Source organism: Manacus vitellinus, unplaced genomic scaffold (assembly GCF_001715985.3).
Source record: "Manacus vitellinus isolate BGI_N305 unplaced genomic scaffold, ASM171598v3 scaffold_7_pilon, whole genome shotgun sequence".
NCBI lineage: Eukaryota > Metazoa > Chordata > Aves > Passeriformes > Pipridae > Manacus > Manacus vitellinus.
Window position 1 is genome coordinate 29,843,963 of NW_021940813.1, and position 22,714 is coordinate 29,866,676.

Genomic DNA, 22,714 nt, shown 5'->3' on the forward strand with positions numbered 1-22,714 from the left:
CATGTTCAGCTTCCTGTCAATCAGTACCCCCAGGTCTCTTTCTGCCTGGCCACTGTCCAGCCACTCGGTCTCCAGCCTGTAGTGCTGCAGGGGGTTCTTGTGGCCAAAATGCAGGACCCGGCACTTTTTCTTGTTGAACCTCATCCCGTTTGTCTCAGCTCATCTATCCAGCTTGTCCAGGTCCCTCTGCAGAGCCTTCCTACCCTCCAGCAGATTGACACTCCAACCCAATTTGGTGTCATCTGCAAATTTGCTAATGGTGGACTCAATCCCCTCATCCAGATCATCAATGCCCAACACTGATCCCTGGGGGACACCACTAGTGACCGGCTGCCAACTGAATGCAGCACCGTTCACCACCACTCTCTGGGTCCGGCCCTCCAGGCAGTTCTTACCCAGCACAGAGTGCCCCTGTCCAAGCCGTGGGCTGCCAGCTTTTCCAGATGTTCCATGAGAGACAGTGTCAAAGGCTTTGCTGAAGTCAGGTAGACTACATCCACAGCCTTCCCCTCATCCACCAGGTGGGTCACCTGGTCATAAAAGGAGATCAGGTTGGTCAGACAGGACCTGCCCCTCCTAAATCCGTGCTGGCTGGGCCTCATCCCCCATCCATCCTGCAGGTGCCGTGTGATCCCCAAAGATGATTTGCTCCATAACCATGCCAGGCACTGAGGTCAGGCTGACAGGCCCACAAATTCCCAGACCCTCCTTCCAGCCCTTCTTATGGATGGGCCAACTTCCAATCATCTGGGACCTCCCTGGTGAGTCAGGACTGTTGATAAATGATGGAGAGAGGCTTGGCGAGCTCTTCTGCCAGCTCCCTCATCACCCTAGGATGGATCCCATCCAGTCCCATAGACTTGTGAGGATTCAAGTGGCTCTGCAGGTCACTAACTGCTTCCTCCTGGATTACAGGGGGGCTATTTGGCTCCCCATCCCTGTCTACCAGCTCAGGAGGCCAGTTGACCTGGGAACAACCTGTTTTATTATTGAAAACTGAGGCAAAGAAGTTAGTAAGTACCTCAGCCTTTTCCTTATCTTTGGTAACTATATTTATATTCCCCACCACATCCTGTAAAGAATGGAAGTTTCCCTGCCCCTTCTTTTGCAATTAATGCATTTATGAAAACTCTTTTTATTATCCTTTACTAAAGTGACCAGATTAAGTTCTAACTGAGCTTTCACCTTTCTAATTTTCATTCTGCATGACCTAATAACATCCTTTAAAACTTTGTGAGTTGCCTGCCCCTATTTCTAAAGATGATACACCCTCTTTTTTTCCCTGAGTTCCTTAAAAAGGAACCAGCCAGGCTGGTTGTCTTCCCCACCAGCTCATCTTTTGGCACATAGAGACAGCCTGCTCCTGTGTCTTCAAGATTTCTTTCTTGAAGTATGTCCATCTTACTTAGCGTATCTTTTGGCATTTTTCACCTTGTACCTGCCCTATTTCCAAGAAAATGGAAAAATCTTACATATTTGTGATGCTTGTGTTATGAATTAAACATAATATTCACAAAGCAGTTTAACCAATCCATCTGTTCTGCTCAAAAATCTAATTGTGAATTTATAAACATATAAAGCCATAGCAAAAATGTATTTCTAGAACAAGCAATTACAAAATGCTGCATTCCACTACTTCTCTGAAAGAGGACCTCTTTTAGAGGAAAAATCACCCATAAAATCCCTTCATGACACTTTAAGAAACAGGATCTGGCACCAAATGTCAGACTTTAATTTCTGCTTTGATTTTGTTTCAAACAAACCAGTACTCTTCCCAGCATCCCCACTGAAGCAGCTCCCACATCATGCAACTGGAACTGCACTCTCCTGCACTCACTGCCCTCGTCCTGCTGCTGCTCCTTGCAGAACACAAAATACATCCCAGCTGTGCCTCACACCATATGGGACAGCTGCTTCCCTGCACAGTAATTAACAAATTCATGCTAATCACAAATCCACAAATCCAAAAGAAGTCATGTAACTGTACTGGCTTCCTGCCACTGGACTGAGATGAAAACGTATGGTTCAAGTCTCCCAGTCTGATGACAGGCAAAAAAAATGAGATTTTTAACAAACTATCCCATAAACAATGGAAAAGAAAATACTATACAGACTGATACAATGCCTGAGACCAGAGCAAGCCTCTGGATTTGGGGTAACCTGGGAGCATCCCAGCATGAGCAAGTCTCTCTCCTTTATAGTTGACTAAACATTTCTCAGGGGTCATTGTATCAGTCAGGGGAAAACAATGGCACCACTTCTAATCCTGCTGGAGAAGAGCTCCATGTAAGCCACTTCCATGAGGCTGCTGAGAACTGCAGCACAGCTATGGCAGTAGATGAATGAGGCTCTACGTCATTCCCCAAATCCAAATCTCTGGTGGCTGAGCTACAAGCTGCAAGACCAAAGCAATAATAGCAGAAAGCAGTTTCATTGGAGCTGAGCTGAATTCAATAGCTGGGAACTAGTGCAAAAAAAAAAACAAACAACCAAACACAATGAAACGTGAAAAAAAAACCCTGCTGTCCCTTTGTGTGAAGCAAGAAGAGACCATAGCCCAGTCCATTGAAGAGTAATCAATGCTGTTGTCAATTTAGAAATTACAAGTTATAAGACTTATGCCAAGATGCTTTATTAATTAACACAGAAATGCAGCAGATTGATTTTCTATGTTACATTAAACCAATAATTGTAATGATATGGGTAAAAAAGGTGAAGTTCTCTGCTACAAGCAGTTGATGTCAGAGAAGAGAAATGGTTAGAGGCAAATTCAAGCACAGCATCCACAGGGTGTGCTGGAAGTGTCATAGATCAAATAAATGCAACAATAATTAGCCCTCCCAAGAGAGTAAAACAGTCATGAGTTTATGCAAATCAGTAAAAGGCAATGAGCATCAAACGAGACCTCTACAGCGTTGAGCTGACTGACCCTGCAAGCCTCTGAAGTGACATATGGCCATGAAAGAAGGATATCTGCTGTTGAGGAATGGAGCCTGGGGTGTGGAGGAGGGAAGGGGTTGTGTGTGGAGATGGCTAGGAAATGGCAAGCAGACTGAAAAAACCTGTAGAGGACAGATGCTCTCAAGCCCTCCTTTATCCTGTGCCATGTAACTAATGAGAGGCTTTTATGACACTTCAATAGCCCCTGGATTGGGTACCTTTTGCACTTAAAAACCATTTTAAAAACCATCTTCTCTGAGAAGTCCAAAGCCCCACAATCCCCACTATCAATTTACAAAGTCCTATCCTCTGTACTTGTTTTACTCTTTTTTATAGGCTCCTGAAATACTACAGACTTGGTACCTAAACCCGTTGAATGTTGCAGGATTTCTGAAGTCTAAGACTCCTTTTGATTGGTGTCATGAAGATGACTTCAAAACAAGGAAATGCATGCAATAAGAAGTTATTACTCAGCCAGAAGATATTGTACCCTGCATAGAATCAGGTTCATCCCTTCATTTGCTGAACAGGAACACAATTTTTATTTTATTTTGGGCTTTTTTATCTTTCCTCATCTAAAGACACCCCTTTTTCTGCTCTTTTTGACGGGAAAATGCTGTGTGCAGTTATATTCCTGCAGAGATCAAGAAATTCAATCTTTTCAACAAGATCACAGGATCAGGGCTAAGGCATGGAAATGAGAGGAGTATGAAAACCCAAATGTTGATTTATGGCTGAATTTTTATGTTCAGTGTACCTTAGAGTGAATGGATGCTTATGGCAGCACTATGCAGCTTTTCTAACGGACACAGAATGTTTTTTTCTTCTTCCAGGCAAATTAAAATGTCAGTGGATTTATTTCTTTTTCCTATTTGACCTGTTTTTAGCTGGACACACAGATTTTAAAGCAACTGATGATACTACAGTGACCACATTAAAAAAAGTAAACTTCTGCCAATCATTACCACACAGCTTTCTGAGGTTTCTGAGATAATGCTTCATTTGTCCCTGCTCAGAGCAGTGACACGCAGTGTGCCTGTTGGAAACAGTAGGATTATTGCAGTATTCTGTCTCCTTTGCCCAAAAATTGTAGGAAAGGTCATCTAACCTTTGCTACAGAGATTTCAGCAATTTTCTTTTCTAAGTAGGACAGGCTGACAGGGTTCTCTAAAGCTCTTGAAGAAGAAACCGGGTCATCACTGTATCAATAGGCAAACTTTATTGCACTATTAACACTGTGGTAATATTTGCTCAATTTTTTCCCCTTTATTTTTAATGGAATGAAATAAGCTGAAATTAATATGGTTCCAATTGTTTCCCTTAAAAAATATACTGGCTATGTGGCTATTTAACAAAATGTACAAAATTACAGAAGTAAATTACCAAAATCCCAGCAGTTTAATCTATACTGTGAAAGAGCAATGGCTAAATCTTAACTGTATGAACTCTAAGGCTTTCTGCTGTAACAGGATTTAGTAATAACTTTTAATTGGCAGTTCAAAGTTAATCCTCAGGGTAAAATGTGATCTGGCAAAAGCAACCAGTCACAAAATGAAGGAAAAAAAAAAGAAACAAACTATATTAGTCTGTGGACTTTTTTCTCAGTATTTTTACAGCTATTGTTACTGGGAAACATTATAGGAATAGTTGTTGCATTGTCTCAGACTAATAAGGCTCTTCTTCTGTGATACATTTTATCTCTTTTGTACTTTATTTCTCTACCAGTGAAAAAGAGGGCAAAAGTTCAAATTTCTCAGCTTTAGTAGGCTATAGTTTTATTTAACACACCTTCTGAAGGCAAAATAATAGGCAAATCCCTTAGACTAATACTCTCCTCTACCCTTTTTGTCCCTTGACATCATGCCACAAGCCTGAATTTTTCCTGTTTCTACGTAAACAGCATCTGAAAGTTTTGCAGTGAGAAACCATTTCTTCCTCTAGATTTAGTTGTAGGAAAAACCTGTAACACAGGCAATTCTTCTGGATTGGACTCACTAGGATCTAAATTTCAGCAATTCTGTCATCCACAGTTTCTCTTCTTTTTTTCCAGTGATGTTTAAGACTAACTCACGGTGGTCTGCTTAACTTAGAAGAAAGCATACGAATGCCTCAAGAGAGAACTGATGAGGTCCAAATTAGCCTTCTACCAATAGATCAAATTCTGCATTCAAAGCTAAGCTTTCAGCAGCAATTTAGGAGTTGCCCTCTTAACTATTAAAAATTCTGATGGCAGCATGTGAGAAGACCAACACTTCCCGTGAGAGTTCAGGTAGAAATTGTCTGTTTTTCATCTATGATTGTATTAAGAAAAATAAAAAGATTATATGTTAGCTGAACCACAACTCTTGAAAATCACAGCTCTTCAACACCTAATTCATATAAGTAATAGATTTTATTCTAAAAAAATATATACATATAAATATTCCCCATTAAAAAATTATGTAACTACATTTAAGGGACTAATCAGCTGGCCTCCTAAGTTTCATTGAAAACCAAACATTCGTAGCTAACTTGTAAAACCTCAAGCTCTTGGGCAGTGGGGCAGGTTTACCCTCTTCCTCATTTAGCAAAAACAGGGCTGAGCAGAACAAACCAGCCCATTGTTGGTCTGCAGACTGCTCTCTTGCTGGCAGACTACTACAGCAAAGTGACTGGAAAAATCACAACAGCTTGTTACAAATAGAGCCAACATGAGTAAAATCCATGAAAAGGAATGCTTCAGAAAAGTCATTCATTTTTTATTAAATCATTTTACTTGAGAGATGTATTCACTCCAAAACATCAATGTGTTATCTCTGAACACAGATATAAACATACTTTTTAAACATGCAGCTTCATGTTTTACAGAACATCTAGTCCAAAACGTAAGACTGAACTACTTCCCTTACACATAAATTGAACATGAGGTGCAAAAAAAAAAAAATACATTAACAATTGCAATAAGTTTGAGTCCCTAAAGAATCTACAATCTAAAATAAGGTAAAACAATCTCTAAAATATTAAATACTCTAGGAAAGGTTAATTTTTGAGACAATGTAAAGGTAAAAGGGAACATAACTAAAACAAAAGATTATTATAATATATATTCCATGTGTCTCACTGATGCTTTAAAATGCTGAACACTCAGGGACACATTAACGCTGTCCAGAGACCCTGCACTAATTGCAAAGTTTTACCAACTTTTAATATGTAATATTTTATTGCACATATTAAAATACATCCTCACAAAATAACAGAAGTGCATTAAACTATTGAAGAAAAACATTTCTTGTAGAAAAATTGCATTTTACCTGCTCTTTTGAAGAATTCTTGAAACGGTTCTTTTGTTTGAAAATAAAAACCTACAAAATGGAAAAAAAAAAAAGAAGGTGCACAGATGTTAAAAATAAAAGACCTGCTTCAACTGAGGGAGCCGCAAGATCCTGGTGCTTTCTGATGAGAGAGTTTATTTGGGTAAAATGACTTTGTTGCTGTGGAATTCAGTTCAGTTCTTTGTAGTAAGCATCTCTGGATGGGGAGAGAGTGACATTGCATTCTGTGCACACTCATAAATGAAGCAGGAATTCCCAGATTTGCCATCATGTGATTTCAGTGAGGAACTCTACTTACTCCCAACACCCGTTACTTTCTGCCCAAACACAGCTCTTCTGAAGCCTGAGATGGTTGTAAAAAGTGTCAAAGAGAGAAAGAGTACACACATCACGATTAGCTTCACTGAGCAGGCACTTCAGGCACTGCTCGGAGTTCAGCAGGAGGCAGGAGGAGAACAGAGCAGAAGTACCATTGTTAAACTGCCATAGAAGTTATAAAAGAGTAGATAAGTTCTGTTATAAGAAGTTACAAAAGAACACTTCTCACTATGAAAATCTGGTGACATTTTTGGGGGTTGGGAGGTGGGAAATTCACTTTTTCTGCCATCAGAAATTACTAACAATATTATCCTGACAAACACTCATTCTCTTCTTTATCCTGGAATTTCAAAGATTTACAAATTCCACTGCAGTACTCAATGTGATGCTAATTAAGCACCACATCAGCCAAACTCTTTTTGTCTGTATCAGACAGAAAAATTTATAAAACATAAACTACACTCTACATACAGTATATGCCACTGGAGAAACAAATGCAACATTAATTTCAGAGCTACAAGCAGAGTAACACAATGGAAAAATTATACAACAATCATTCTTCACAAAGAGAATGGTGCTATTGACATTTTGCCTTGAAGAACTGCATGTTATTAAATAGCAATGATGGTTTCTGCTAGCTGAACCTTCCTAAAGAAGAAATTGTTCTTGAAAGATGAGTAACCATTTTTGACCTTCTAAGATTCAAATCAGAGATCAACAGTTCCGGCTTCCTCAAGATTATCCATGATACCATGAATACTTATATCCAACGTTCTCATCTGATGTGCATCATGGATGTACATCTATGGCTTGTCTCCTTTATTGTTAGGGAGAGGTGCTTACTAGAGGAGTCTGGTGATGAAATGGAATAAGGTGGACCATTGTGCAATTTCTATTAAATTGTACCATTTGTGCTATTGCTGGAGGTACTTAATTGTACAAAAGTGTGTTTTTCAAAGCTTGTTTTGTTGGTTTTTTTTCTCCATAGGCTGTAGAGCACACGTAATAGATGTTCTTTTATTGTAAAACAGGTTCCAGTTTAATCTGATTGTCTACAAACACCAAGGTGACAGTGGCTTAAGATACAGGAAGTTATTTACTCCCCCGTAACTCAAGAAGTGCCTGTTCATGTTTTGTGAAGGCAAACACCTTCGTACCTATCTCCAGTATCACAGTATAACTACTCCCTGAGTGCTGTAGTGTGGCAATAGATCTGCCAGCATGAGACAGATCTTTTTAACCACAGAAAATATAAATTCCATGAAAATATTTACAGGTAGATTACAAACCTACAGGTGTTCTTTCATCCAATTTTATGCACACGAGTAAAACCAGTTCTTATTTCAAAGATTATTCTGATAAGAAAAAAATACAATCCCTTTATTAAGATAAATTATTTACCTTCAGCTTTATAATACATTTGTGTGTCTACTGCTTAGATGCTTCAGCCATGGCTGAGGACCCCAAAGCTGGAGATGCTGTAAAAGCTCAGAAAAAGATGAAGTTTCCCTCTTTACAGATGATGTAAATGCAGAAGAGAGCAAAAAGAATAAAGAGCAAGTAAGACATCACTGATCTGTATAGAAATTGCAGTATTTGCAGGGGACACACATCAAGGGGATGCAGACTATTCTGTTTACTGTAGGGGTTCACCAAACATCCATTACCTCATTTAACCTACATTTCCATGAAGACTTGTGCTACATCACTGAGATAGCCATATTAACAGTGGAAGGCCAGGCAGAAATCCAGAGAATTAGTTAAAGGAAATTAACTGGAGAAAATTAGAGTCATGCATTTGCATATGTTTCCTATAAACCTTTAACTTGCCATAGAAGTGAGGGCATTTCCTGGCAAACATAGAACTAACCTAAAATCGACATATAAATTTGCGATACATTGGAGGTCATTGGGCACACAGAAGCTACAAACTCTTGCTGATGCCATGGACTTGCTGTGCTCTTCCAGGCTTACTGCAGCTGCATACATTACCAAGATGGAAGAAGCTACAGCATTTCCCTCCCAGGTTCTAAAAACCCTGGAAGACTCAAGTCTATCCAGATGAGTGTACTGAAGAAATTAAATGAAGTGATTCTCACCAGTCTGCAGCAGCAGAAGAAGGTTGTCCAGCATCAAAAATAGAACCTAAAGTATCATTAGGCAGTACAGATAAAGCTGAACTTAAGACACTCAGGATGCATGGGACAAAAAAAAAAAAAGGGAAAGAGATGAGCACCTTTTGATAGAAAGGGGTTTCCAAAGTAGGCTAGCTGCAGATCCTGCGCAAAGAGCAGCTGAGCAGCTGAAAGACTCCTTGCTTAGGAAGGAGAAGACACCAGATGCACTTCAGTACCCTGAGTTATATACTGAGAAACTGAGGCTGATGTCTGAGCAAGATGAGAAATGGGAGGAAAAGTGCATCTAGAATTTTAATATTATTCTCCCAGAATTTTAATATTATTCTCTCAGATCTATGAAGTAAGAGCAATAGGAACTTCACCAAAAGTATGCAAAACTAGGCAGGGCTTGTCTCCTGGAGCTGCAGAACCTGCAACCAGGTCTTTACAAAAGCTGTGGCAGAAACACAAAGTAAGAGAATAACTTTACGGGTTACAGACAAGCAGGTATCAGTGCAGAGGCTGGAGTATAGTGGCTGAATCAATACAGTAAGTCCAGTCAGTTGTTTAAAAAGTCTGTGCCTACCAAGGCAATCAAAGGATGGGTGAGGGGCAGAGGCAGAGGGGAAAATACAGTCAATGGAGAGCTGGGACCAACAGGCTTACAAATTAACATTGGAAAGCAGAAAGAGAGGTACCAACAGAAAAGATCCTGGTGAAAACTGAAAGGCTGGAAAAGGCTCAGACTCTCAGGAGTGAACCTGACATTGAAGACCATACTCCAGTACACACATGGACACTGGAGTTGGCAGAAACACTCCAAATTAGTGGCAGGCTATTGGCATGTGGAATTCTGTGGCCTTTGCCACACTGGTAGCAAACATTTGTCACATTTTCATTCATTTCAGGAATACGATGGAATCGTGAAAGCTGGAGACACAATGTTGTTGAATGTGCTTATACTAGCAGTAAAAATATTTTTCTTCCCTAATTCTATTAGTAAATTTAAGGAAAAAAGCAAAGAAGCATTATATATTTGCACTAGAGAAAGTGGTATTTAGCATATGCTTCAAGTCTCTGATAATAATGCATTGAACATGCTGCTGATGTACCATGTGGAAGATCGTGCCTTGCACTCGCAGAAGAATCTGTAATGGCAACAAAAAGATATGCAAAAAATACTAGTTATTTATGAAATCACATCTAGAAAAAACTGTAAAGAGAAAGCTGTGATGTTGCTCAGTTTGATTTAGGACTTCATGTCTATAAGCCTGTACAGAGAAATAGGAGCTAATTGAGGTTTGGAGTTGAGCTTATTATTTTTGTAATACAGAGTTTTTAAACTTCTTAGTTTCCACAAGACTCACCAGAGCTGGGTAGCAAACTGGGCTTGGTTCTGGTTGTCTGTCTTTTCAGGCCAAAAATGGGGATTCCAACACCTCCTGTCAAGGTTTTTATGGAGACACTATGGGTTTGAAGTTAAGATAAACAAATTAGTAGATAGGTAAATAGATAAGATTATAGCCCATGTAAACAAGTCCCTGCTGTGGAGGTGGAGGAAAGACTCATTTCTCAGTCCGCAGTAACGTGCCTGTCAGCAGCCCGGCTGTTGTGTGAAACCTACATAGCTCAGTCCAACAGAAAGGGGCTTTTGCATTCCTGATGGGCTTTCCAGGCAGGCAAGCACTGCCTGCCCAGCCCCGGGGGCTGGGGACAGAGGGGCTGGCAGGGAAGCCCACTAGCAGTGCCCTCCACTGGTGGGAGGGGCGACTCCTCTACCCACTGTCTCATCCCAAATAGGGATAGTGATAGTAAATAGGCCTCCACATCCCAAAATGGAGAGAACAGGCACTGTGTTCACAGGTGGAGACCTTCAGCTTAGACACCTATATTTAGTGGGGATGAAGCCTTAGGTGACATAGTTGAGCATTCTTCTAGAGGGAGAGGTCTACCTCTTGTGCACAATGTATGGGAAGAGGGAGATGCCTTTGCAAGGGGTCTTTCTAAACAGGAACAATTTGTTCCCCTTAAGGCAGGTGTCCGCACACGCCACCCTGAGGCCATTCTTCTTTTTCTCCATGTTTTCCAGAGCAGCACTGGGCAAATGCACACCAGGCTCAGACGAGCCTGAGTCCAGCTGTGGCTGGGCTCCTTTATCTGTCTCTTCTGTTCCTTTCTCCTTCAATTACCTGTTTTCTACTTGTTTGTTCCTGGCTCCTCCTCTTGTGTCCTACCCCTGTGAGGGCCTGTCCACATGGATAGTTAGAGAAGCAGGAGTGAGCAGAGCCAGTGAAAACACAGAGGCTAAAACACCCATTTGCTGAACACCAACATGAACCAGCATAATTTTTGTCAGGGGATGGGGAAATCTGGTCTATAGCTTATATCTACAAATCATCTAGCTGCAGTAAGGGTGACAACTGGCAGACTTCCTCTGCAGTTGGTGAACAGGAACAGTACCGTTATCCAGCAACAATGCCCACTCAGTGGCAAGCTAGCTGTTCGATGTTGATTTGCCATCTTGAACTGACCATCTGAGAAGCCTGTGCCAGTGTATGCCAGAGCTGAACAAACCAAACTTGATTAACAAGTCCAGGTTGTATGGGGCTTTGAGCAAGGTGTCCTTGCCCATGGCAGGAGGACTGGAACTAGATGATATCTAAAGTCCCTTCCAACCCCAAACATTCTATGGTTCTACGAACCAGCAAACTTTCATTAAAGATTAAATTTTCAAAGCACACAGTAACAAGCAACCCCTCCAAGCAGGGCTGCAGCAAGGAAAAAGAAAGGAAAATTCTGGCAGGCAAACCCATGATTTTTTCTTTCAGGTTGAGGCTAAGACAGAACTAGTGGTTCATTCAGTCCCCAGTGCTATTAAACAAACCTACCCCACACTCTATATGGCTACTATTGGAGGTCTCTGAGTGTTTCATATCATGCTACAGTTGTCATCGCACTAGTCAGCCCAGCACCTAGTGTGTCTCACCAGCAGTGGGACAGCCCACAGGAAGAGTAGAGTATCCATGAACTTTTGTTCCTTGCTCACAGCACACCGCTGTCAAGGAGACAGATGCACGTCCCAGCCCTGCTGTCTGGATCCACTCTGAAAGGCTGCACGCAATAGGTCATGGGATGTGGCCAGGGAGGGATGCAGATAACAACAGTACCCTTTTAGCTCTGGGCCCTGAAGGGCGGCATTCACTGCCCGCCCGACACTGCTCCCACTCCTGGCCATAGCCCCCAGCAGTTGCAGTTGCTTCACATGCCAAATGCTGCCCATCTGCACGGGCCAGGGAGCCACTGGACATCTATACCTTGCTTCAGGGGCACAAGGACAGCAGTGTCTAGGTGATACTGAGAGGTCTACCAGGGCCATCACGTTACTCTCTGTATAAGAAGATGCAAGTACAAGAGCAAATGCCCTTTTATGCAGGAGCACCGACGTCAAAAGAAGCATGAGACAGTACTTATTTCACAAAAGGAGTTTCATGTTCAGAAGTCATCCCATATCCTTAGGGTTAATCATAACTCAGCTGAGGCAATTACAAAAGTAAACCTTTATCTGTGTGGATTTCCCATTTACATACAGAAACAAATATCGAATGGCACCAAATTCTACATCTCTCTGCACCTGTGTCAGCCTCCACATGTGTTCCAGAGTAACCACATATGCCCCCTCTACACTTTCCCACCCTGCACTGGTGTGGTCTGGAGTGGTACCAGAAAAATAATTACTCCAGGACAGTTACGCTGGTGCCCACACAGATACAAACCTCAGTCTTAAATGGGGTTATGGAGTCATTATTTCTGTGTACAAGGCAGAGCAGAGAATGACATCTCTAGTGGAGATGAAACTAATTTACTCAAACTGGGAAGTTTTCTGAATTTTTCATAAAAGAAGGTATTTGACTACTATGATTTTCCAGTAAAGTTTAATAGTGGTTCATAGGGTTTTTTCTTCCCATCAAAGTTAAATATTTCTCTCCCATTTTTTCTCATATATGTGTATAATTAATGGCAAAATGGAATTATAATTAATGATACACACTTACTTGATATATGGTTCTGCTGGGAAAATTATATTACACATTACCTAACATGTCCCAGTTCCATTTCACAGACTCCATTGTGTTGGTTTGGTTGAGCAGAAACATCTCCACCTCTACAGCGTTTAACTCAGCATTTGCCAAACTGGTAAAAAGAATTTTCTTTCCAGATTCTTTAAAGCAGAGCTAGCTCCCATAAGCTCACCTATAAGAACATCTCATCATAAATCCTTTTCTCCACATTGGGCTTGAACAGAGAAGAGGTGTATTTCACAAGACACTCACTTTTATCTCACTTTACAGTTTTTGTTTCTGCCTTTTTACTCTCCACTGATGTAACTCCATTAGACTAAAGGCCATACCAAAAGGAAAACAACTCTGCACCATCACCAGGGATGATCTCCAGGGACCATGGCCAACCTTGCATTTCTGAGTTACATGCAAACATTTATCTCTGAAGGGTGGATCTGGTCACACAGGGTGCTGAGGACTGCTCAACGCTGACAATGCTAAGTCCATCTCAGGGGTAGGAAAGCATTATTTCACTTCATGACAATTCGTAACTCACCAGTTGAAAGATTTCTGTCATGCCAAAATCCCACCCCTACATAGTATAGTTCCTTCTCAGAGCAGACAGTCATTCCCAGGGTGGCTTTTCAGGCTAGTTAATGGTTAAACCAGAGCTGATGCTTTGCAACCCCTCCCAACACAGCAGTACCATCATTATGATATTATTATTAGGAACTGCTGTCTTCATCAGGCAACAGACAAGTAAATGAAAACTCAATAAATGACCCCAAACTAGCCATGTCAGTAAATGAGTGCTCAGTATGTTCAATTCACCTCTTTCCCAAAAGCACCAGGAAAAGTGGATCTAGACTAGGTAGGAGGGGCACTGACTACTCCTGCAAATGCTACTGCCTCAGGGTTGTTTTGACACCATTAGTAACCTGAATCTCCCAGAGGTACCACAGAGAGTTTCTTTACCATCTCCCCCAATTTAGCAGCAATTGTTACCACTCTATAAGGGATGAGAAGGTGATACAGAGGGCAAGAATGAAACCTTGGTTGCATCAAAGAACTGTTTCTAGCAGTCTTAGGAGACAGCTTTCATCAATGCAGTCTATGTGTTGAAACAGCTTTTCTGTGCAACACGGAAACTTTGATCTCCTGACTCCTGGTCCTGTGCCTTAACCACAGAGCAAGCTTGAAAATCTCCCACAGGCTTCTCCTCCCTGGTCATGCCTATACACAGGTATTTTATTCGTACTGCAAACTGCCTGGGACCATGCAAGACCGTCCTGGAAACAAATATCAATACGGTACTGACATCCTGGAGCATGCAGGCAGTTTCATTTGTGGAATCCAGACAGGGAAGCAAACCCAGGACTGAAGTCAAAACTAATTTCACTGCAGTTTGTCATGTCTTACATCTTCTTATTGAATCTTTTATTACCTATCTCTCTGCATGGCAACACTGCTATCTCACATGCCCATGTGCCACAAGGACTGAATGCCAGCTACCAGTGAGATCTGTGTGTGTGTGTGTGTGTGTGTGTGTGTGACAAGTGGTGCTGACTGCTGGCACAAGTGGGGTCCTGGCATCAGCTGCCAGAACAGGTGGGGTTTTTAACTCCTGGGTGGGACTGGCTGTGTCAGTGTCCTGTGAGTGCCCATGCCCATGTGTGTGTGTGTCTGTGGGACACATTCACAGCTTCACCACTGGTTGAACCTGCAAAGGGGAAACAGGCAGCCACGTTGCTGCCCCACGGTCCCTTGGATACATTTCAGGCAGGAGGGTGCTGGGCCAGGATGGCAGGAAGAGATGCCCACACTATCAACCATCCCTTAACAACACTGTAAGAGACAAAATATGCCACCACATTCCTGTCACTCTGTCAAGGTCACGTGCACCCAGGGAGACCAACATCCTCCCAGGTATCTGGTTTCTAGACCATACCAGCCACTGTACGGTGTAATCCTCTAGGGAGGGTAGTTTGCTCCGTCATACAACAGGTTTGTGCTATTAAATTGTCACTTCATTGCAGGGACAGAGGCAACATGACTGTTCCTTGGGTACCACCAGCCTAAATCCCCCATCTCCCCTACTGCTATCGACCACTCATTGTACAGTTGGTCCACAGGTGCAATTAAAATGTCTTCCTTTGTTCCAAAATGAAAAATTCTAAAGGTTGCTGGGCAGTATTCCACATGGGTTACTGGTACCACAAGTACAACAGATTGGAGCCTGGTCGGTGTCTCTGCAAAGAAGCAGCAGCCTCGGGGATCACAGGAAAGAATGTGCCTCATTTGCACTCCACAGTTCATTTCCTTCATGGTTTCGTCCAGCCAGTTTTCCCCCAGGAATTCCTTGTCCTCTGCAGAAGTATGGAGGAAGAGCAACTCACTCAAGCCAGCCTAAATCTCACTTGGCTTCCCAACACAGGTATTTCATGCATTTGATTTCTTTCTCCTGCTGTGCACAGCACTTCATAACCCATAGACTTCTGCATTGCTCAGGTCAGACAGGCCTTCTCCTATCAACTTCATTTTGGACATGGACCCTCTTCTCCACAGTGTTTCAAGGTCAATGTGATGAAATCAGTGAAAAACATTAGAAGCAGCAGAACCAGAAATGACATGTGTGGGAGTCTTGTTCAAAAAAATCTTTCCAGTTTAGGAGGGACCTTAATGCTTTTCCTGAAGCTTTACCTGTAAAATTTTGATTTTACACTTTTTTTTCCCCCTATGAGTTGCTGCCAAACAGGATAACAAAGCTCAGCCTACCACTGAGACCAAAAAACATTGGCACATTTTGCCCTCCCACACTGATAAAGTTGTCACGAGGAAACAAGAAAGTTTATACTGTACCCCATCCCTATTAAGGTTTATCATCAGTACTAAGAAGATACAAGTTCCCATTAAGTTTCTTTTCACTTAACACTGACCATTTACAAAAGAGAATCCCAGAGTATTTTATATCATGTCCTCCATTTGACATTATATCATGTCCTCCTTTATGTTATATCCATGTCCTCCAAAGAGACTTCTCAAAATGCTTCTGCTGAAACCTTTTACAGGTCATGCTGCTAGTCCACCACATGCAAACTCAGTGGAGAGAGAGCTGATCAAGGATGACCACAGTCAGGAAACAACTGAGACAATTCTACTCTGTGTTTCTGAGAATCTTTGCACAGTCATACTCACTGGCCATCAGATGACTAAATTCAAAGCTGAAGAACCTGACAGATATAACCATCTGCATTCAAATTTGAGACAGACACATAAATCAGCACAATCTTTTCCAAGTATCAGGAGCATCAATTCATAAATAGTTTGTGTGTCACATTCACAGTTCTGTTGCTTTACTGTAATTTTCACTTAAGATAGGGACATGACACCACGATAGAATATTTTTTCCCACCAATTTCACACCTTTCAACCCCAGTTAGGCAAAAGAAACTACAGTGACATGTTTTAGTTCACACCAAAATTTTTAAGGATAAGGTTCATCAGGAGATTAACCTTGAAAGGCAACATCTATAGGAAACTCTACATCTGTACATTTTCTTTAAACTAAAAAGGGAAAATATTTTGTCAATGAGATCTCTCTTTCCACTTTTTCTAGAAGAGTACTGAACGATTTAGTTTTGCACATAGTCTGTTGATTAAGATTCTTGCAGGGAGGGCAAGTACCTGTATATGCTGGCCTGAAGACTTCTCCTAACATGTTAAGGAACGTAAATCATGATAAATGGTTCATGTCCCCTAAACTCCCTGATGTGGGTTGAGTCCTTTTCCTTCTTAGACTAGGAATTTGCATGTAAAAGCCCATTAATAGCAAATCTTATTTTTTGACCACTTGAAACAATGTTTTTTTCAAGACCAATAGCTGGTTACTCAGAAATACTATAGCCTATTAAGGAGGGATGGGATCCACCTGTCTAGAAAAGGCAAAGGTATCTTTGGCAGCAGGCTGGGCAGCTTGGTGAAGCAGGCTTTAAACTGAAGGACCTGAGTGGTAAAGTCCAAAGTGGCAGCACTCAAATCATCACAACCAAGTCGGGAATAAGCCAGGCCAACCAGAGCAGTGACAAATACTCCTTAGGATCAATCATTTCAAGTGTATGTATACCACTGCATGCAGCCTGGGGTACAAACACAAGGAACTGGAGCTCCACACCCAGTCAGAAATTTATTATGTCATAGGAATAACTGAAACATGACAGGATAACTCACATGCCTGAAGATGAAAATGGATGGTTATAGGCTATAGGAAATGTGGGTGGATACCCACTGAGAACTACAAGGGCATTGTCAGGGTTTGCAGAGGTACAGTCAGAAAAACAAAAGCTCTGTTTGAACTGAAATTGGCCATAGATATCAAAAACCACAAGAAAGGGTTCTTCAGGTATGTAAACAAGCAGAAACAGAAGGAAAACACTGGCTTGCTGTTTAACCAGAGAGGTGAATTAGTCACTAGCAATGCTCAAAAGGCAGAGGTTCTCAACACTTTCTTTATCTCAGTCTTTACCAGCACTGTTGGGCCTCTTGGCCTTGGGAACAAAAGTCCAGGCTGATGCAAACACAGACTCACCACCATCAGTGAAGGAAGAGTTGGGCGTGAACTATTACAGTTCGACCCCTACAAATTGATGGGCCCTGACATTATCCACTCAAGGCTGTTTAAGAGAGCTGGCTGACGTTGTGGGTTCACTCTCCATAATCTTGGAGAAATTGTGGAGATCAGGGGATATCCAGAAGACTGCAAGAAGGCTAATGTCACCCATCTAAAAGAAGGGCTTAAAAAAATGATCCAGGAAATTACAGGATGAGCAGTCTTACTTCAGTGCCTGGGGAAATTATGAAACAATGCTCCCAGGGGTTATCACAAATCAGATGAGGCCCATGAGTGAGGAAAGTCAGCACAGATTCACCAAGGGCAAATCGTGCTTGACAAACCTGATCACCTTTTACGACAAAATAACTTCTTGGTTGATGTGGGCCGAGTGGAGGACATTGTCTACCTGGATCTCTCAAAAGCTTTCAGTATGGTTTCCCATAGCCTCTTCCCAGAAAAAGTGATGGGTCTAGAGAAGTGGTCCATGTGGTAGGTGGGGAACTGTGTGGCTGACAGGCTGCACCCAGAGGGTGGGCTAACAAGAACCGTATGAAGTTCAACAAGGACAAGCACAAGGTCTTGCACCTGGGAAAACAACCCAGGAGTGCAGTGCAGGTTCAGATCTACCCAGCTGGGGAGTGGCTCCATGAAAATGGACTTGGAGGTCTAGGTGGACAGCAAGCTCAATACGAGCGAACAGTGTGCTGCTGCAGCAAAGAAAGCCAACGAGATGCTGGGTTGCATCAACACAGATGTCAACAGCAGAGATAAAAGTAGTCTTTACCCCACTCAACACCTATGAGGGCACACCTGGAATACTGTGCTGTTTTGGTCCCTACTATGCAAAAAGATGTGAACAGGCTGGAGATGATCCAGAGAAGGGTCACAAAAATGATCAGAGGGTTGGGAGGCCTGCCATGTGAGGAAAGGCTGAGAGAACTTTGTTCAGCCTTGAGAAAAGAAGGCTTAGGGGAGACCTTATCACCATGTTCCAGTATATAAAGGGTGACTACAAAGAAGACACAGACTCCTTCTTACAAGGAGTCACATGGAAAAGACAAGCGGTAATGGATACAAGATAACCCTATGGAGATTCATATTACACTGAAGAGGAAAGTTATTCATGGAACAATCTCCACAGAGAAATGACAGATTCAGTTGGACAGGATGCTTAACTATCTTGTCTAGATTGTGTTTTTGTCAATAAAGGTTGGAGCAGATGATCCTTGAAGTCCCTTCCAACATGATGATCTATGCCATGCTGTAAGTCAGGCCACAGACGACAAGCATCACACTGTAAAAAGGTGTCTTGAGACTCTTCTGTCAGGATGGAAAGAAAAGAAGGCAGCTCAAGAAACTTCTTTTATGCAGTTCACGGATTCCTTATATAAACGATACTTCCTTTTAACTTTTCTTGGGAGAAAAACTCTGACATTCTTTTGCTTTCCCAGAAGCAAGTTATAAACTTCTCCATCTTACTAGTAGTCCATATGCTCCTGAAATGGGATTTGAAATTTAAGAATGGCAATTGAACTTGGACTGAGATTTGGGCATGACTCATTCATTGCATCTCCTGAAAAGCTGACTACAGAATCTCTTTGATCAAGCTAGATGCCTACAGGGCTCCAGTGTTACCACAGCGAAGGGCAACAGATGACCTCACAAGCACTTCTGTACTAGCTTCTCCACTCTTTACCCCCAGGAGAAATTCAGTTCAGCAGCAAAGATAAAAGAGGTTGCTTAAGGTTTTTTTGAGTTTCGCATCTTTAAGATTCAAAAAAGATACAGCATTTTTCATCAGCAGACAGAGTAAATCTGGAGGACAGAGTACAGGCCTGACTCTGGAATCTCCAACGAGACAGAGGATCAGGACAGTAGCAAAAGATCTTCAGCACTAAACAGAGGTGTCTAAAGCTAACAGATTTCAAAACTCTGACATCTTAAGAACAAACAGATAGTTTCACCACTATTTTGGAATATCAACTTTGTCTCATGAGAACTTTGAAATAATATTAACCCACATTTAATATTTAAATCTAGTTGGAAGAGAAGTCAAATGCACACACTAAAAAATTAATTAATCCGCTCAGAATAGTAAAATGTTAAATACTCACATATACCTATCCTGATAATTAGTGAAGCAATGGTATGACATCACCTACTACTGGATTTTAAAGTAAAATATTAGTGCCTTGGCACAACTAAATCTTATTCTCCTACTCCAAAAAAACAGTGTATACACCATGTGGTCAACACATAATACCTGCCCAAAGGTGCTTGACTTCGATCACTTATTCAAACAGGCCACTCTGGATGCACAATGTGTCATGATCAAGCCTTGTAAGATGACCTAATCTCCACGACAGTATGTTGTAAAAGGATCATCATACTCTTCTACTCACATTCAGGTACCTGATGACACCTGCCCCTTAAACTTCCTCAAAATTTTTTTCCAGGTGTCCAAGAAGAAATTCACCATTTACTGACAACAGCTGCCTTAGGAACAACTGCAAAAACATGGTGTTTTGCTACCATTAACACATCACATAGACTTGCTCAAGTTTACTGCAGCTCACATTCTGTCTCTGGCAATGCACCTACTATTGGTGGAGCAGCACCAACAACATTTGCTCAGCAGCTGTAAATTGCAGAAACATTTCTTAGTAGAGCCGTTTCAGTGTTTGCCCCATGTAGCAGCTGCATTACCACGGAAAAACACATACTGTTTTTCAATGTGGCAGAACTTTTATTTGGAAGGAAATTATAACTTCTGCATTTACATGGCACCAATTATATACAGTACACTTTCCATGATAAGAATTATGATGCTGTTCACAGAAAGTATCAAATTTGAGATAAATAACACATAAGCTAAAATATACAAACCAGGGGTGGAGGTGAAACTATTGGCCATTTTTAATTATCTATAGAAGAATTTCAAGGAATAATGTTTATTCAATGTTCAAAAACTTTTAACAAACTTCTAGTAAAGTTAAATGAAATATTTATAATACTATTCAGTTGTTGCACAGTATTTCCAATATACAATCAAGAAGATGCACAGAACACAACACTTAATATGAAAAAAAACCTATTGCACCCACAATTTAAAGGTTTCACTGCCTTTTGGATGCTGCACTACCATATTTATATAAACATTTACAACACTTCAGTAAACACAAAGGTTCTAAATGCAGTGCAGCATTATGGGGGGCCACTTTCAGCTCTTAAAATAAATGTTAAATGCCCATATACTGTGCCATTTATTTTAAGCTGATGGTTTAAGCTGTAACCCTTAACTCCTACTGTGAGTAGCAAACACACTTTCCCCATGTTCAGAAGATTACCATCCCTCTGACTATATAGTCTATATTCTGAAACCTAAACTGTCCTTGGCTTCATTGTCATTTTGGCGTTTTGCCTCAGTGCTTGTGACAACTATTTCTTATGTTACTTTTCAATGTCCTGTTAGGTAGTCCTGCGTAGAATCTGAAGCAAAAGAGTCTGCATCTTCATTATCAGAATCATCACTACTGTCATCAGCTGCTGGCTCTCCTGTCAGCGCTATCCGGGCATAATCATCAGTGTCTATAGACTTGCAGAAGTGAATGGCATACTTCAGTTTTTCCTCTAGTACTTGCTTACAGGAATACCTGGGCAGCTTCAGGAGAAAGAAGCATGTGTACGACTCAGGAAGGAAGTGGTCTGGAGGATTGTATTTATCCAATACCTGTTGAAAAAAAAAAAGCATAACATTTTTAATTCACTGTCCAAACCACAAATGAGTATCAAAATAATAATTGGGATTTGTTTTTAAACAGGATATTATATTTTTGATTCTGATGCTGATGTTTCTTAAAAGAAAATTAAAAGGCAAAATCCATTTTCCCTACTCTAAGTAAATAAATAAATAAAAACAGACATGTATGAGTTGCTTTGATTATGAATGTGTGGTGTATTACTTCAGCAAATATCAAAACATGATTTGAAGATCATGGGGGTTTAATTTAGCTGAAATTACTACCTAAGCTGAATGAACTGCTAAATACGGGCCAGCAAAAACAGTTGAATGACACTGGAAAACTATAAAAATCCAGAGAAATAAGTGGCTGGGCAATTAAATGAATTGTCCAAGTCAAGAGAGAATATTTATATAAACAGTTGCACTGTCAAATCTACAATGTAATGTTGCAAAACAGTTTAATAAAATCAGCCTGTTCTCTTGTTATGTCATGCTACTACTTCTCCAGTAGCAGCTTTTTTAAATCCCCCCTACATCCTCTCCATCCCACACACCTTACCTGAATAACAAAGTCCCTCCCCCTAAAGTCTGCAATAGTCCTGGGCAGCCTTGTTCTGCCCCACACAAAACGCAGGAAGAGAGATCGCTCTGTATTGGAGAAGGACTCCATCACTTCCCAGAACCACTGTATCAAGGAAGCAGTTGGTTCAATGCCTTTATAAGTCGCTACAGATTTCAGGAGATGAAGTGGAATATCTGGGCTTCCACATACCTGAAAAATAAGATCCAGTGATAGGCTATACAAGTCTGATAAGATCAATTAGAGGTGATTTGTTCCCTCTATTCCTTTAAAATATTTAATCATCTTTTACACTGACAAACTGAACATTCGAATATTTGAAGTGTCATGAATAGTCTCCTATTACAATAGTACTAAATACACATCTTCCCATCAGGGGACAGTAATGAACCTTCTTTCACATTCCTGGATCACATAACAAATTAAACATTTTACTTGGGACAAATATCTCCAATTCACCTCCTAGATCCCTGTCATGTGGGGTTTTTTGGTTTTGTTTGTTTCTTACTGAAAAAATTCATTACATCCCTGCTCAGCTATATCAAAATAATCTTACCAACACTAATAGGGCAATTAAACATTTTCTAGTCTTTTCTTGAACTGAATGTTTGCAACCACAGAGCAATCATTGTAAACAGCATTTAATGTGGGGTTTGGATTAGTAAAATGAATGAGTGAATAATCTCACTTCAAATTAGTCTGACAGAAGTAATAAAGCAGAAATTGATACCATAGTTTCCAGTTCGTATCCTGTAAAGAGCGAAAGTAGAGGAACTGGAACAACACGGGCCATGCCCTCACGAACTGCTGCAACCTGTTCATCAAATTCATGAAGCCTGCAAAGAAACATTTTTGGAGTTTCTGTGAATGTTATTTCTAGCAATTATTTATAGCTATTACTGTGACATCAAAGCAAGTTTAACCACTCTCCTCAAGTCTCCAGCTATAAACCAAGGAACATTAACATTTATCACAAAATACTTGACTTTATACACCAATTCATATTGCACAGCAAACTCAATATGGAGAGATATCTCCC

At 41.0% G+C, this 22,714-nt stretch overlaps 1 protein-coding gene across 3 annotated transcripts in view; it reads right to left on the minus strand.

Annotated features, from left to right (window-relative positions):
- Nucleotides 1-20,076: 20,076 nt before the first annotated feature.
- Nucleotides 20,077-22,714, minus strand: part of HERC2 (HECT and RLD domain containing E3 ubiquitin protein ligase 2) — a 106,899-nt gene continuing 104,261 nt past the window's right edge. For 2 of the 3 annotated variants that reach the window (XM_029964791.1, XM_029964792.1), the window contains 3 exons: nt 22,406-22,511; nt 21,655-21,867; nt 20,090-21,083 (listed from right to left, as the gene is read on the minus strand). In XM_029964791.1, coding sequence (XP_029820651.1) covers nt 20,811-21,083; nt 21,655-21,867; nt 22,406-22,511 — 592 coding nt within the window. In that variant the 3' untranslated portion in view covers nt 20,090-20,810. Of the gene's footprint in view, nt 21,084-21,654; nt 21,868-22,405; nt 22,512-22,714 lie in introns of all 3 variants that reach the window. The other variant, XM_029964790.1, reaches the window with a different exon arrangement.